This window comes from Equus caballus, chromosome 24 (genome assembly GCF_041296265.1).
Source record: "Equus caballus isolate H_3958 breed thoroughbred chromosome 24, TB-T2T, whole genome shotgun sequence".
Classification (NCBI taxonomy): domain Eukaryota; kingdom Metazoa; phylum Chordata; class Mammalia; order Perissodactyla; family Equidae; genus Equus; species Equus caballus.
In genome coordinates, this window is record NC_091707.1 from 32,482,981 (window position 1) to 32,500,373 (window position 17,393).

Sequence of the window (17,393 nt, forward strand, 5' to 3'; positions counted from 1 at the left end):
CAAGACAGACTAGTTCTTGCCCTTGTTTGTGGAACTTACAATTTAAAGGGTAGTCAGACAAAAATTGAATACTATATAAAAGCAAGTAAAAGAATTGGAAATTGTGATAAATGCTTTAATGAAGACAGTAGAGAGAGAAAATAAAGGTGGTAGTGGTGGGGGTATGGGGAACCTTCTTTGGATAAAGTGATCAGGGAAAGCCTTTCTAAATGAGGTGATAGTTAAACAGAGTCCTGAAAAATGCAAGAGAGCTAATCAATGGAAGAGAGAGGTGAAAGCATTCCTAGGTAGAGGAAATGACATGCGCACATCCCTAACATAGGAGCTTAATGTGTTCAAGGAACTAAGGGAGATACATTTGGCTCGAGCTGGGTGAGCAAGTAAGGGAGAGTGACTCTGAAGTGTGGTTGGAATGGTAGGAATGGATCGCGTAGGTTCTTATAGGCCCAGATAAAGAGTTTGTATTTTGTCTGGATGCATGGGAAGCCAAGTGAAGAGTTTCAGGCAATGGAGTGATATAACAGGATTCACATTTTAAGATGATAATTAGTGCTGTGAAGAGAATAGAATGGAGGGAGGTTGGGGCCGGCCAGGTGGTGCAGTGGTTAAGTTCGCATGTTCCGCTTCTTGGTGGCCGGAGGTTTGCTGGTTTGGATCCCGGCTGTGGACATGGCACTGCTTGGCAAAAGCCATGCTGTGGCAGGCGTCCCACATATAAAGTAGAGGAAGATGGGCACGGATGTTAGCTCAGGGCCAGTCTTCCTCAGCAAAAAGAGGAGGATTGGCAGCAGATGTTAGCTCAGGGCTAATCTGCCTCAAAAAAAAAGAATGGAGGGAGGCAAGAGTAGAAGCAGGGAGACCAGTTAGGAGACAGTAACAGTACTTTAGGGCAAGCATTGATGGTGGCCTGGAGTAGGGTGGTGGCAGTAGAGACAGATGGTGGATTTGCAATCTCTTTTGATGATAGAATCAATGGGACTTGCAGCTGGATTGGATATTGGGAGCAAAGGAAAAAAAGTAATAAAAATGACTCCTAAATGGGATGAATGGTCTTCCTGTCTTGAGTGGAGGATTACGGTGAAAGAGGTTGTCAGGAAATGGTGGGAGACAGGCTTGGGAGAGAATTCTTTTTGGATATATTAAGTTTGAGATATCAAGTTAAAACGTAAGGTAGAGAGGCCAAACAATTGTATATACAAGCCTATAGCTCAGAGGAGATATCTGGGCTACGGATAAAAATTTTGGACACTGTATCATTTGCAGCCATGAGTTCATACTAGGGAGAGAGTGTGGCAAGAGAAGAGGGCCTGAATACTGTCCTGGGGAACATTAATATTTCGAGGCTGAGCGGAGCAGGGGTATAGGAGTTATCAAAGAAGACTGCATAAATGGCCAGTGAGGTAGGAGTAAAATAAGGAACTTGTATCTTGGAAGCAAAGAGAGTAAAGTGTTTGAGGAAGGAGGCAGTGCTTCTGAGAGGTAATATCAGTTAGTGCTGTTTGGTTGCAAGTGACCAATTTACTTCAGGGGAAGAGGAAATTATAACAAGGATGTGGGCAGCTCACAGGATCGAAAGAAATGCTGAAGGCCTTGGCTTTATAAAGGACAAGAATCTGAGCAGCCCCAGGGGGAGGCTGCTAACTGCATTACTGGAATGAATGGGCTGTTGGCAGTTTCCAGGGCTTAGTTACTTCTTTTAGGATTCAGGTTCTAAGGAAAAGTGTCTGATTTGTTCAACATGGGTCAAGTGTCCACTAGTTGGCCAGGGTTAGAAAAGAACACCTTAATCTACAGCTCCACCAAGAATATATCCAATGGATGAGAGGTAGATCCCCAAACAAAATATGGATCCTGTCTCCCAAGCAGGGGAAATGAATGTGAGACAATCAAAAACAATAGTTGTCCATTGCAAAGGTCAAGTAAGGTGAGGACAGCAAAGTGTCTATTGGATTTGGCAACATGAAGATCATTGGTAACCTTAATAAGAGAGGTTTTGGTAAAGTGTTGGAATTGGATAGTGATTGGAGATGAGAAAGTGGAGACAACTCTCATGATAAATTTGTCTCTGAAGGATTTCGGAGAGATGGGGAGGTGACTAGAATAAAAATCAGGGCTGTGGGATTACAGCACACTAGAACATCCTGGGAAAAGAAGAAGGCCCAGAATGAATCCTACAGTTTTTAAGATTCATTCTGGCTTCACATTCTATATTCCAAATTTCCTTCATCAGTGCTTTTTATCACTTTATTATTAGAATTTAATCAGCTCCCATAATATGCTACATATGATACCAAAAGTTACCTAGTTTTTCTATTCCTAGCACTACCATTTTATACCAAAATTTAAATTGCTGTTTTTTTAATTTTAATTTTTGGTCTTTGTAGTTCACTATCATAAGTGTTTAGCCACAGGTAGAGATGGAGGAAGCTGAGAAGCAGATTGGCCCATATCAGGAGAGACTAGTCCTCTTGGTTGAAATCATCTGCTTTATTTTAACCTTTGGGAGTGGTGACCAGTTGAGGGGAGCACAGTGTTTCTCAGTTTCCTTCCTCTTTTATGCCCCTGCCTCCCTTCTTCTTTCTGAAACTGAGTTGGTGTCAAGGCAGTTTCTGCCTCCCTCAAGTAAGAGCAATACTGATGTTTTAGGCTTTGTTTTCTAGGGTGGGATCACTTTGCTTTTTAGAGGTTGACACGATGTTCTGTTTCTTTCATGAGGCAGAGTAGTATAAAGCCCTTGGTCATCTTTCCCTTTGGGAGACACTCCTTTCTGTATGGCAGACAGAACTGAGGTAAGAGACCTGTATCAGCTCTGTTCCCCTGTTGCTTGCTTAGTTTATGCTGGATTAGTTTTTCCTTCCAGTATTTCCCCATGTAGCCTGCATTAGTTTTAGGCCATCTCTACCCTAGGGAAATGGTATTACCACTAATTTCTGTGTAGTATGTGGGAGTTCTGCATTGGGATTTGGGACCAAAGACCGGTTGACTGTAAGGATTACTTTGCCTTTCTTTGCTGACCATTGCCTAGTGTGTAGTATTTTCCTCTGCAGATCTCACAGGGTGGGCTTGAGGACAGGATTCAAGTAATCTCCATTTCATCAAGACTTTCTATCAATCGTAATTGCTGATTGTTTGTAATATATATTTATAGCAGGTTTGTATCTATAGCTTTACATTTTATAGCTGCTTCTGTGTTTAACATATATATTTTCAACATTTGAAGGTACTTTATAGTGTTTTTCAATCTAATGGGACGTAACCTGTTAGTAGCTTGTAAAATCAGTTTAGTGGGTCTTATCATTAAAAAAAAAATTCAGAGTGCATGAGGTTAGTATGGGTTAGTATTGTTTCATGAGAATGTTATGTATGTCTCTGTGTGTTTCATTCTCTGGGTTATGATGGGAAATGTGTCTTAACTGTGGGTTATAGTCACAGTAGTTTGAAAACCACTGCTCTATAGGAAATTTGGATGCCGTAATAAAAGACAGAGTTCTTAACCTTTTATAGTATACTGAGCATTTGATAGATTTACTTGTTTCTTAAGCACATATGCACAACTTTGTTTCTGAAGAATTTTATAATTATTTTTATTGATATATATATATAAATAATCCTAGGGCAATCTACTTTCATTTCTGTATTTCAGATGAGTTTCCTAGGGTCAAGAAGGCAAGTAGCATGTCCACCTTTCAACCAACAAGTCAGAGGCAGAATTTAGATTTCTATTTGAGATACCTTGGGTTTTTTTTTTTAACGTATCTTTATTTAACTTGTTCAGCTACTTAGTGTTAATGCATAATTTGCTGGATGATGTTGAGTGTACTGTAGAAAAAGAATGCAGCTTCTCAGACTTCAGGTCTCGGGATTTGTTTATTTGGCCTAAAACAGAAGGAGGGTTGTTCTCAAGATGGTCCTGAGCATAGAGATCGCTATTGTCCTACATCTGCTTTGCCATTGTTATCAATTCTCTCTTTACTTATTCCCAGTACTTTTCAGGGCTTCTTGTGTTCTTTGCTTTGGTTTATTGCAAGTTTTATGGCCTGCCGTCTTTTTAACCTCTAGGCTGACTATGGGATAACATTCAATAGCAGTGGCAGGGTCAGTGGATTTCTAAAAAATATAATATATGCTGAACCAAGATTGTTTTCTTTAAGCAGTCTAATGTGTTTTGATGGCCATAGGGAACCATGTACATGGTAAAATTTCAGTTATCAGGATTATGTCAGTTGTTGCCATGGATATGTCTTTATGAGTAAGTATACAGATGTAAACGCCACAACAAGAAAATTCAAATTAATGTTCATATTATGTGGTAGAGATGGCGTTTTGCTAAAATGAAATACTTAATGTTGAGCTTAATAGTGGAAAGATTTAGCCTTGGACTCAATAATATAGTTGATCTGTTTCTATATTTTAACTTTAGTAATACTAATGCAGAGAATACCATGCATGGTAGTATTTATAATGTCAAGACATGTTAAGCAGTTTATGACAATCAGATCCATATTTAACCAAAACTGAGAAGTCCTTGAATGCCAATTCTATTGAGGTATTGTTTGATAATGTTGTAGAGTTAGTTTCCTTGTTCAATTGAATATAAAATTTGCATTGCAAGTGAAAAGATAACACAGAATGGGAGAAAGTTTGTGCAAATCCTATATCTGATAAGGAACTTGTATCTAGAATATAAAAGAATTCTTGTTTTGTTTTGCTTTTTTTTTTTTTGAGGCAGATTAGCCCTGAGCTAACATCTGCTGTCAATCCTCCTCTTTTTGCTGAGGAAGACTGGCCTGGAGCTAACATCCATGCCTATCTTCCTCTACTTTATATGTGGGACGCCTACCACAGCATGGCTTGCCAAGCAGCACCATGTCCACACCAGGGATCCGAACCGGGGAATCCTGGGCCGCCAAAGCAGAACATGCGCACTTAACCAGTGCGCCACCGGGCTGGCCCAAAAAGAATTCTTAAAACACAATAATAAAGACAAATAACTCAATTTAAAAATGGGCCAATGATCTGAATAAGCATTTCTCCAAAAAAGATGTACAGATGCCCAATAAGAACAGGACAATATGCTCAACATTATTAGCCATCAGTTAATGCAACTCAAAACCACAGTGAGTTGCCACTTCACATCCACTAGGATGGCTATAATGAAAAAGGCAGATAATGACAACTGTTGGTGACGATATGGAGAAATTGGATCCCACAGGGGCTGGCCTGGTGGTGTAGCGGTTTGCATGTTCCACTTCGGCAGCCCGGGGTTTGCCGGTTGGGATCCCAGGCGCAGACCTAAGCACCACTTGTCAAGCCATGCTGTGGCAGGTGTCCCACATATAAAGTAGAGGAAGATGGGCACGGATGTTAGCTCAGGGCCAGTCTTCTTCAGCAAAAAGAGGAGGATTGGCAGCAGATGTTAGCTCAGGGCTAATCTTCCTCAAAACAAAAAGAGAAACTGGATCCCTCATACACTGGTGGGATTGTAAAATGGTGCAGTCACTTTGGAAAACAGCCTGGTAATTCTCAAGAGGTTAAACATAGAGTTAACATATGACCTAGCAGGTTCACGCCTAGATATATAACCAAAAGAATGAAAACATATGTCCACAGAAAATTGCATATGAATATTCATAGCAGCATTATGCATAATAACCAAATTGTAGAAACAACCTAAATGTCCATCAGCTGGTAAATTGATAAATAAAATGTCTGTCTATACAATAGAATATTATTTGGCAATAAAAATAAATGAAGTACTGATACTTGCTACAACAAGAATGAACCTTGGGAACATTATGCTAAGTGAAAACAGCCAGGCACAAAAGATCACATATGTAATTCCATTTTTATGAAATGTCTAGAATAGGCAAATCCATACAGACATAAAGTAGATTAGTAGTTTCCTAGGTCTGATCAGAGGAGGGTTTGGGAGGAAATGGAGAGTGGCTACTAATGGGTAAGGGTTTCTTTTTTGGGGTGATGAAAATGTTGTAAAATTGGTTGTAGTTATGGTTGCACAACTCTGAATATACTAAGGACAATTTAATTATATTGTTTAAATGAGTGAATTGTGTGGTATGTCAGTTATATCTTAGTGAAGTTGTATTTAAAAAAAGATTTGTACTGGGCTTTAAAATATCTGTTAAATGGGTAACTGGAATTGGGAATAGAAACAAATTTAACTGCATATTTGCCATCACACTTGCCTATAATGTACACGGCCAGTTGCTGTGTTAAAGATGAGTCCACACAGTCCACTTGATATGGTACTGAGTGCGCCAATACAGATTCTTTTGAGGTCAACCTGCGTATTCTGCTGTATCTGACTATCTTCTTTGTTCATACAGCACACACACAAACTACAAACTTGGGCACCAAAATTGTATGGCAGTACTCAGTTATAATATGGATACCCATTTGTCCCAGAAAATGCTTGTGTTCATTTTTTAAGATTATCATCAAAATGAAAACACTAAAATAAAAAGATGTCATAGATAACAGACTCTTGGGAAATGGTGATCTAGAGGTGACTCTTAAGCTATAAGAGAGGTGGCAGCTCCCTTCTCTAAGTTATTACAGCGTTGCAAAAATGTCTAAGATCTAGTATATCTGATTTTTCCCTTGTTCAGTGCACATATTCATATGCTTCATTTTATTCATTTTTCATCAGGTAAGGATAACAGAAACCTATCCCGGAGCCAGCACCATTAGTTTCTAAAAACCCTGGCAAATATAAAGGACAGTAAATAGTTGTTTAGTATTTTACAGATTTTACAATCCTGGAATCTCAGAGTTGGAGGAACCTTAAAGATAACCTAAACAAACCTTTGGTAATTTCTTGGCTTCTTGAGAGAGCTGGAATTGGGGAAAAGGAATTCTTAAAACCCTGGTGATTTGAGATCAAACCTTAGGGAGATATAATCACTATTCTTGCCAACTTGCTCTGTGGGAGGGAGTCCTGGCTCTGCAGCTTAATAACTTGGGCAAGTGATGTACTGAGCCTTGGTTTCTTCCTCTGTAAAAAGAGGGATGGATAAACCACACTGAGCTGTTAACAGTGCTTGAATAAGAAAAACATATGTGTCGGGGCCAGCCCTGTGGCTGAGAGGTTAAGTTTGCGTGCTCTGCTTTGCCAGTTCAAATCCTGGGCATGGACGTGGCACCACTCATCAAGCCATGCTGAGGTGACGTCCCACATGCCACAACTGGAAGGACCCACAGCTAAAATATACAACTATGTACTGGGAGGCTTTGGGGAGAAAAAGGAAAAATAAAAATCTTAAAAAAAAAAGAACGAAAAATATATGTGAAATGAAAAATCAAGGATTTAATAATACTTTATTTTATGTGGGAAGCCTAAAATAAAAGGAGCACTTTCATTGACATCTTGTTAAATTTTTTGTTTTCTTGGTGAGGAATGGCCCTGAGCTAACATCTGTTGCCAGTCTTCCTCTTTTTGCTTGAGGAAGATTGTCCCTGAGCTAATATCTGTGCCAGTCGTCCTCTATTTTGTATGTGGCATGCTGCCACAGCATGGCTCAATGAGCGGTATGTAGATCTGCACCTGGGATTCAAACCTGTGAACCCTGGGCTGCTGAAGTGGAGCGTGTGAACTTAACCACCATGCCACTGGGCTGGCCCATAAATTATTTTTTTATGATGAAAAATGAGGATTTCTGGTAGCTAGCAAGGGGAAGAGAGGGGAACCAACAGGACAATAAGCATTCATTTGGGTACTTCTAAATGCCCTTTTTGTAAAGTTAGTCTGTCTGTCTTATTCTAACTTTCCACACTACCTTGGCATCAATTGACAACTCCCTTCCTGGGTACATTTTACATTGTATAATTACTTTGTATATAAGACTGCTTCCAATTTTAGCAACAATTATACAAGATAAAGTGGACTCACTCGCTGAAATCTTGAAAAAAGAATTAAGCTGTAAGAAAATAGGAATTTAAGTTATTTGGGGATAACAGCTGCATCAGGGTCCAGAGAGTACTTCTTTGGGGAAATACGGTTTAAATTTTGGCTGACGGTATAACTACTTTTTAGAAAAATTGGGAAATTGAGGAAAGAAAAATAAGTCACACCAGCCTATCACCCAATATAGCATAGCTGTGTGAATTTCCTTTTACTTTTTCCTATGCATATCTTAACTAGTTTTTTTTTTTGCTGAGGAAGATTACCCTGAGCTAACATCTGTTGCCAGTCTTCTTTTTTTTGCTTGAGGAAGATTAGCCCTGAGGTAACATCTGTGCTAATCTTCCTCCACTTTATAAGCAGGTCGCTGCCACAGCATGACTGAGTGATGTAGGTCCACGCTCAGCATCTGAACCCACAAACCTGGGCCACTGAAGCAGAGCACACTGAACTTAACCACTACACCATGGGGCTGGCCCCGTAACTACTTTTAATATTAGCAAATGTATAATCTTGTATTTTGTTGTTGTAATTTAACGTCACTATCATTTTTCTTTGTTGTTGCATTGTTTTCATAACCATAAATTTAAGTGATAATACTGTAATTTAATCAACCATTCCCTAATTGTTGGATATATATGTGTACTTTTATATGTTGTTTGCAGTTGTTTATTACCACAGATGATAAGGAGAGTAAGGAGAATTCTTGGGCATATTGTTTTTCCCATGTTTAAGACCTTTTCTTTTCTTTTCTTTTTTTGCTGAGGAAGATTTGCCCTGAGCTAACATCTATTCCCATCTTCCTCTATTTTTTAGTATGTGGGCCACCAACATAGCATGGCTTCTAACAGAGAGGTGTAGGTCCATGCCCAGGAACCAAGACTGGTGCTGGCCCCTAAGACCTTTTCTTTCTTTTTTTTTTTTTTTAAGATTGTATTTTTTCCCTTTTCTCCCCAAAGCCCCCGGTACATAGTTGTATATTCTTAGTTGTGGGTCCTTCTAGTTGTGGCATGTGGTATGCCGCCTCAGCGTGGTTTGATGAGCAGTGCCATGTCCGTGCCCAGGATTCAAACCAACGAAACACTGGGCCGCCTGCAGCGGAGCACGCGAACTTAACCACTTGGCCACAGGGCCGGCCCCTAAGACCTTTTCTTAGAATAGATTATTAGAAGTAAAAGTTTACACAAAGTATAACTTTTTATGAGTTTTGATACCTATTTGGCTTGTTCTATTTTAAAACAAGTGTTGTAGGCTGAATTCTTTATTTGCTTGCTTGCTTGTGATTTTTGGATATATAAAGAAGTGCCTTTGTTTATGTAGCTATGTTTTTCCTCTGCTCTTAATTCTCTCTCTCTCTTTTTTCCTATTTTAGGCTAAATTGGTTACCCACCCAGCACAGCATCTTACAGGAAAACCATAGCATTTCCCAGAGAACTATGAGCATAACAGGAAGGTGTCATTGACTCTGAATTAAATTTCTAACCTGTCCCCTGAACAGCTACAGGATTTGGAAGCTGAATCAATGTTATCAGATGAGTTAGAATCCAAACCAGAGGTGAGCCCAGTCAGCTTGTTTCCTTTCTTTTGGTGGGCAGTATTCCAGAGTTTGTCCTTAGTTCCAGGGTCAGCAAATTTTTCTGTAATGGGCCAGATAGTAAAATTTTAGGCTTCGTGGGCCATATGGTTTTGGTTGTAACTGCTAGTTTATTATTTTTCTATTATTAAATACTTTCTCAAAGATTTAAAAATTCCATTTTTACCTTTTATGATGTTTATATTTATTATTTAGGTAAGTGTAAAATTATTATACATTTAGCTAATTACATAATGACAAAATTTTATTTTACATATTTGGCGTATATTTGTATATGTATGTAAAATTTCTTACCACAAACCATTCTTCTAATAATCTTGTATATATCTGAAAGTATTTGCTTTTTAAATGTGATTAGAGGATTTAAGCATTTTTATTTTTATTTATCTTTCTCATTTTATTTTTAGTACATCTGTGTTGCAAAGATTTGGAATAAGATTACTGAAGTTTGAAGACTGACACTGCTCCTAACTAGTCATGTCCTTAGACAAGTCACTTAATGTCTTCAACTTGATTCCTTATTTTAAAAATACATGTTCAATCTTACTGAGTTACAGTGAGGATTAAAAGAGGCAATACACAGAAAAGTGCTTTGTAAAATGTAATCAGTAAAATGCAGTTGAATTTTTTATAGCCATTATTTAAAAATTTAATTATTTTTATAATTTTTGTGTTTAGTGGAAGGTTACAGAGGTTAACTTAATTTTATAATTCAGCCTTTCTCTAAAACAGAGGACTTGATAAAAATAACTTTAAATAGTATTTTGTAGTTGATCTAGTTTTTCTATGACTATGGCTGAGACTAGTGAACAACCAAGACTTAATTACATCGTCACCTTTTGATAATTTCAGAGGTTTATATCCATCTCTAACAACCTGTATTTTTCAATGTTGTCTTCCCACTGCCCCCCAGCTCCTGGTACAGTTTGTTCAGAATACATCCATCCCATTGGGACAAGGGCTAGTAGAATCAGAAGCTAAAGACATTACTTGCTTGTCCCTCCTTCCGGTGACTGAGGCCTCAGAATGCAGTCGGCTAATGTTACCAGGTAAAAATTAAGATCACCACAGGTAAAGTAAATAAGTCCTAAGTGCTTAGCCTCCTCTATGGTATTGGTGGAATGGGATAACTGACTTTATAACTGACTGGTGGAAACTGTAAAAATTAGGAATCGTGAAGAAAAAGCAACCATTGGAGTCATAAGTGCATTGGTGATTTAAGTCATAGGAATGGATATGATTACTCTTAGAGTGGGAGAGTGAGAAGAAAAGAAGGCCAAGGCGAACCCCATGGAACTCCCTATTCAAGGTACAGGGTAAGGCAGGAGAGCCAGTGAAGGAGGGAGGAAGGAAAGGCTAGAGTACTCCAGTAGGAGGAATATTGGCAGAGTGCAGGCATGGAACCCAAGGGAATAGTCAATGTGTCAAATGCTCCTAAGAGACTCAGATAGACTCAGATAGGTAGGGACTATCCCAGTGAGATAGGGTCAAAAGGTCTTTGTTGATGTTGGCAGGACCTGTTCTTGGGGGGGGGGTGGAAAGCCAGGCTGCAGTGGATTGAGGTTCAATGCAAGGTAAGTATAGTTGAGGAAGTAACTATATTTTGTAAAGGCTTTCCTGCTATGGGAAAGAAAAAGAGAACGCAAGGTAGGTATAAGAATTTTTGTTTAAGATCTGAAATATTTAAGGATGGTTTTATGCTAAGAAAAAAGAGCTAATTAGAGAAGCTGCCGGCAGAAAGAGTGGATGATTGATGAGGAGGCTCCAGGACAGGTTGAAAGAGGTAGAATGCTGAGCACGAGTATTGAGATTAGCTTTGGATGGGAAGAGGGAGAGCCTATCACTTGACTATTAGCAAGAATATTATTTTTGGGTGCAATGAATTCTTTGTTTTCTGATTCTTGTTTTGAAATTTGGAATATTAATGTTAAATCAGGGGAGGGTCAGTATTAACCTGTTGGTGACAACTTACTTGTTTGTTATAAAGTTTTCTGGTTACTATCTTCTAATGGTGTTCTTTTTTCTTTGATTTTTGAAGTGACTTTAAAATGTTTTCAGTGTTTAAAGATTCAAGAAGGGCAGATATATTCAACCAACCAATGTTGATTTAAGGTTTCCCTATCTAGCTCCTAGCTTTTCTAAATCTACCATCTTTCAACTCCTATTCTATTAGTATGTGGGGAGTCTTTCCAAATACTGTGGATTTTCAATAAGTGAAAATTTCCACGTGCTAATAAATTTTGATCTTCATTAGGCTTTTTTTTCCTGAGTTGTCTCTCCCAATATTAATTTATTGAATAAATATTTTAACAATAATAAAGGGAAATGAAAACAGGGACAAAAGCATCCATCATCTTTTCTACTTTACCTTCTTTTAGATGTAATTTTGATTTAAAATATTTTAGACAACCAGTTACAGATAATTGCTAATGAAAACCATCACCTCCCAGCTCATGAAACATTACAAACACAAATATATCTGCACACACTTCCCTAACCTCATTTCCCTCCCTCCTAAATATGTTATCATTCCATGCATGGCCTGCATATTCTCTTTTTTTTTTTCAATAATTTTTTCTTTCTTCTCCCTAAAGCCCCCCAAGAACATAGTTGTATATTTTAGTTGTGGGTCCTTCTAGCTGTGGCATGTGGGACGCTGCCTCAGCATGGCTTGATGAGCGGTACTAGGTCTGCACCCAGGATCCAAACTGGCAAAACCCTGGGCTGCCGAAGTGGAGCACGGAAACTTAACCACTTGGCCATGGGGCCTGTCCCTGTATATTTTCTTTTGAGTTGGGATGTAGGTATAGAGAGGTACAAACCCATGTGGATATATATTTTGAAGAATTAATATAAAGGAGATGCCTCCCACCCAATCAAGGAGTAGAGCATTGTGAGCTCCCAAGCCCTCCAAGGGCTCCTCTCTGATAAAGACAACCTCTGTTCTTCCATAGGTCACCACTGTCCTCACTTTTGTGACAGTTTTTTATTTGTTTTTCAAGTTTAACCACTCAGGTCTAAGCAGTGCAGTTTAATTTTAGCTGTTTTTGGACTTTGAATAGAATCATATGAATGTATGTTGTTGTACCTTCTTTTACTCTGTTTGTGAAATTCATCCTTCTATGTGGCTGTGGTCTGTTTGGTTTCATTGCTGTATAGTATTCCGTTATATGAGCGTACACCACCTTCTTTATCCATGCCACTGTTGATGAATATATAGTTATTTTCCAGTGTTGTACCATGACAAACAGCTGGTATGAACTTTATTTTAAAAAAATTTGTGTGGTAAAATATACACAACATAAAATTTACCATTTTAACTAGTTAAATTTACCATTTAATGAGTTCTGTGGCATTAAGTACATTTACATTGTTGTGCAACTTCGTTAGGCTTTGAAATGGCAATACTGTCCCTGGGCTTCCACTTTTATTCCTATAATCTTATCTGTTATCTCTTTAAAAGAGGAAAAAAATGTGGTCTACCTTTTATAGAGATGAATGAAAGCCCTGAAAATATTGGATGCTTCAGTGCTGTAGTCAGTTCCTCCTTGTATTGCAGCTAAAACCTTTGGAAATTCATCCCCCTCTTAGAATAAAGTTCTAGAGAGCAAGTCTTCTGAATTATTTCTTTACATCCAGTGTAAACCCAGAACTAGAATGACACATGTTGATGATTCCATCAAATTTCAGGTTTGTCTCAGGCTATGTTTTTTTTTTTCCTAATGACTCAGTAGAACTGTCACATACATGTTATAAAAATTAAAGAGAGGGATCTCTCCCCAAGAAAAATAATTTAAAATTTAGATCCTGTTCTTGAGTTAGTATTCATTGTATAACTATATTTTTCAAGGGAAAAGTACTGATTTGTGGTCTCAAAAGGACAAAGGTCTGTAATGTCCGAATGTGGATGGTTGCTTATTAGTTACTGCCAAGTGTCAGAGGAGTCTGTCCCTCACATTTTGGCTGACTCCCTTTAGAACTCGAAGCTATCTCTCTGTCTTTTTGTGAGGCAAATCTGTATTTGTAAAATGAAAATGCTGCCTGCTTCTGTAAGGGTGTTAGGTGCTAACGGATGTTACAAGGGTATTAGATGCTATATATTAAAATGGTGAGCTGCTTGGAGATAGGTGCTACATAAAGCTGTTGTATTTTCCCTTTGTAGATGATACTCCAAATCATAATAACTCCTCAAAGGAGGTGCCTTCCTCAGCTGTACTGAGAAGCCTTCAGGTGAATGTGGGCCCAGACGGAGAGGAGACAAGGGCTCAGACTGTACAGAAGTCCCCGGAGTTTTTGTCCACTCCAGAGTCTCCTAGCTTGTTGCAAGATCTCCAGCCGAGTGATAGCACATCTTTTATTCTTCTGAACCTAACAAGAACAGGTATTCTTTATCCTTTTCTGAACTTTGCTCATGCTTAAGAAAAAATTGGGGATGGGACATATTTTAACTCAGTCATACTTAAAATGGAAAGAAGCTTTATTATTTTATTATTTTGGAGAATTAGTGTAATCTGGTGATTGATTGAATGTGTAGAGAGAGGGCGGACTCTAGGGCTACTTAAAAGTTCCTTGTGTGGGGCCGGCCCAGTGGCGCAGCAGTTAAGTGCGCACGTTCCGCTTCGGTGGCCCGGGGTTTGCCAGTTTGGATCCCGGGTGTGGACATGGCACAGCATGGCAAGCCATGCTGTGGTAGGCATCCCACATATAAAGTAGAAGAAGATGGGCATGGATGTTAGCTCAGGGCCAGCTTTCCTTAGCAAAAAGAGGAAGACTGGCGGCAGATGTTAGCTCAGGGCTAATCTTCCTCGAAAAAAAAAGTTCCTTGTGTGGAAAATTGGGTAGTGCCATTCACCAAGGTAGTGAGCACAGGAAGAACAGGGCTTGGGGGAGGATGATTAGTTCCAGCTTGTACCTGTTGATGTTGAGATATCTGAGGGACATTCAGGAGGAGGTGTCCTTTAGAGTTAGAAACAGAAATCCAGAGTTCTAGAGGTGTCTGGTGTGAAATAATCAGTTTTGGTGCTTATCAGCGTTCAGGAAGTGTCTGAAACAATGAGCATGGATTCTTTGATTCAGGAGTAGTCTGACACAGAAAAGAAGGCTAATCTGAGACCCTGGAAAAAAATGTTTAAGGGGGTAGCAGAAGAATGGGAAGGAGCTGCTAGAGAGGGCTAAAGAAAACAGAATGAGAGTGGTGTGGGAGAAGCCAAGGCAGGAAAAAGTTTTAAAGAAGAAAAGGTACTAAATCATGCCAGATACCACTGGATGGGCTAGTGAGACGAGGACTGGGAAGTGTAGGTCTGGTGACCTTAGCAGAAGCAACTGTTATTGAGGGAGTAGAGGCGGAGGCCAGGGTTAAAGAGATGGGGAGCGGATGGCAAGGTAAACAGTGCATATGCAAATTAGAAGTTAGGCTTGTTCAAGAAACTTGACTTTGAAGGGACAGGTGAGAACATAATAGCTAGAGAAGTACTTGAGACTTTCTATTCTTTTTTTAAAAATAAAGACAAGAGAGACGAGCTTGGGTAAGATGGCAACTAGAGAGGAGTGGGTTGCAGATGGGAGAGAGGAGATAACTGAGAGGATTGGGAGACGAGAGGTGTGGGTTAGCCTGGTTGCCAGGAGGAACAGTTTTGCCTCTGATAGAAGAACGGGTAAGATAAGGAGAGACCTTTAGCCTGGGAGTGGGAAGATGATAACCTAATCTTGTATGAGAACAGGAGCTTGAGGTGAGAGCTTGAGATCTAGAGTAGCTGATTCAGGACAGGAAGAGTTTCTGAACCAGGGCTGATAAAAGAATTACTTGGTGTCTAACTTTCATATATCCTCTTCTTTCTTCCAGGTCTGGGCTCTTCAGCTGAGCACTTAGTATTTGTGCAAGATGAGGCAGAGGATTCAGGGAATGATTTCCTCTCCAGTGAGAGCACGGACAGTAGCATTCCATGGTTCCTCCGGGTTCAGGAGTTGGCCCATGACAGTTTGATTGCTGCTACTCGTGCACAACTGGCCAAGAATGCGAAAACCAGCAGCAATGGTGAGACCCCTGTGGCGTTTTCCTTTCCAGTATTCTGTGCAGAGATTTTGGTAATGCAGTGGCTATATTTTGAGTTTTATGTAATCCAATTTATTTTATTGGTGAGAGCAGAAGGTTAGAAATGTGTAAATTGTTTATTTTCGGTGAATTAACTCAGCTGTGCCAGATTCATGTGCAGAATCAATTAAACTAGCATTCTCAATTGTCAGCTTTAAATAATGTGCAGAGCCTCTTTTAAAGGACAAAAATTTTTCACAGATCCTGGTGTTACCTTGAATTGTTTTTATCGTAGTGTTCCTTATACTTAAAGCCTTTACACCATTATGAAATCAAAACCTTCTATCAGTTAATAGAAATAAAACTATAAAACCAATGAAAATAAAATTAATATTAAGTCATTGTGGCAGATGATGTTTTGCTGAAACTGCATTATTCTCATGGCAGTTTAGCAATTAGCAGCTGCCAGAGAGCTGCTTTTTTTATTGGAACCAGTTCATCAGATGACCTATAACTATGCAAACAAGCTGTAGTGCTATTTCTTTTTATTCAGCATGCCTGTACTACTTTGTGCCACTTTTCTCTATCCAATAATTTTCAAAGTGTGGTCCCTGAATCATCAGCATCACCTGGAAACTTAGAAATGCAAATTCTCAGGCCTCATCCTACTAACTTAGAAACTTGCAGTCTTCTAGTACGCCCTCCTGGTGGTTCTGATGCATGGTAAAGCTTGAGGGCCATATTCAAACCACTGCTAAACCACTGCAAAACCTTCGCTTATGTAGCATGCCATAGGACTTTTAATTTCAGATCTGCCTCTGCATTTTCTCATTAACCTGTGACATTTGAGGTTGTGTCAACAAGTTATTAAGGTACATAACTATCATTATCACAAACCAAGTTTAAGCACTGAAATGTTATGTTAGTACCGAGCTGTTTGGAGCTCATGCAAATAATCTAGAATATGTTTGTGATTATTTTTTGATTACCATAAATGAAAATAAAAAATTAAAAAATTCCTCATACAGAACTCAAGGATCCTTGAGAATTATTTCAGAATATTCCAGTTTTAGAAACATTAACCTAAATCTTTCCTGCACAAAGAATTCCAAATTCTGGTAGTTTTCAAAATAATTAGTTATGTTTGTGACTATCAGAGTGCTGCTTAGAATGGCCCATTTTATCACTTTGGGAGGATTCTAGAGCTCAGATTCTTCCTGAGATGCTTTTGCTAATCCCTGGATCCTGAAACCTTCAGCATCTCCTTGTTGCATTGGGAAAGTAGTGCTTTATTTGCCAGTGAGAAGCAGTGTAGGGAGAGAATTTGGGACTGGGAATCTAGGGACCTGGGATCCAGACCTGGTGCCATCATTTACTAGTTCCCTGCCTGGGGAATTTAACCTCCCTTAGCTTCAGTTTTCTCATGTTCAGAACATAGAGATCAGGTAGCTTACCTGATTGGGTTGTTAATAGAGATTAAATAAGATTCTATCTGGGAAATGCTTTATAATCAGCAATGCATCGTATAGATGTTTTTATTACTCTCAAAATACGTTACCTTACTACCTAACAGCTATCTTATATGCTTGAATATAAAATAAGCCCAAATATATGACAGTCTTTCATATTGTCAGTGAGATGATTCCCTAAAAGTCTTTTTTGGGGCTTAGATATCTAAACCTTTAGGCATGTAGATAAAATTAAAGACTGTTAAGTTGCTATTTGAAATTTTATTATTTTGGTTGCACACACACATTTTAAATCATGAAATATGTTTATATTATATTGCTTTTCATCCACTAACATGTAATGAAATGATTTTATTCAATATTGTAATGCATTTTTAA

At 38.8% G+C, this 17,393-nt stretch overlaps 1 protein-coding gene across 10 annotated transcripts in view; it reads left to right on the forward strand.

Annotated features, from left to right (window-relative positions):
• The window catches only part of ZNF410 (zinc finger protein 410), a 43,590-nt gene that overhangs the window by 2,563 nt on the left and 23,634 nt on the right, over nucleotides 1–17,393 (forward strand). For 4 of the 10 annotated variants that reach the window (XR_011432224.1, XM_070250145.1, XM_070250143.1 and 1 more), the window contains exons 2-6: nucleotides 2,720–2,789; nucleotides 9,294–9,476; nucleotides 10,429–10,564; nucleotides 13,678–13,896; nucleotides 15,358–15,549. Coding sequence is in view for 8 of the 10 variants with exons in the window: in XM_070250145.1 (XP_070106246.1) it covers nucleotides 9,444–9,476; nucleotides 10,429–10,564; nucleotides 13,678–13,896; nucleotides 15,358–15,549 (580 nt within the window). In the remaining 2 variants the exon portion in view is untranslated. Of the gene's footprint in view, nucleotides 1–2,715; nucleotides 2,790–9,293; nucleotides 9,477–10,428; nucleotides 10,565–13,677; nucleotides 13,897–15,357; nucleotides 15,550–17,393 lie in introns of all 10 variants that reach the window. The other 6 variants (XR_011432223.1, XM_014735704.3, XM_001490028.6 and 3 more) reach the window with 2 other exon arrangements.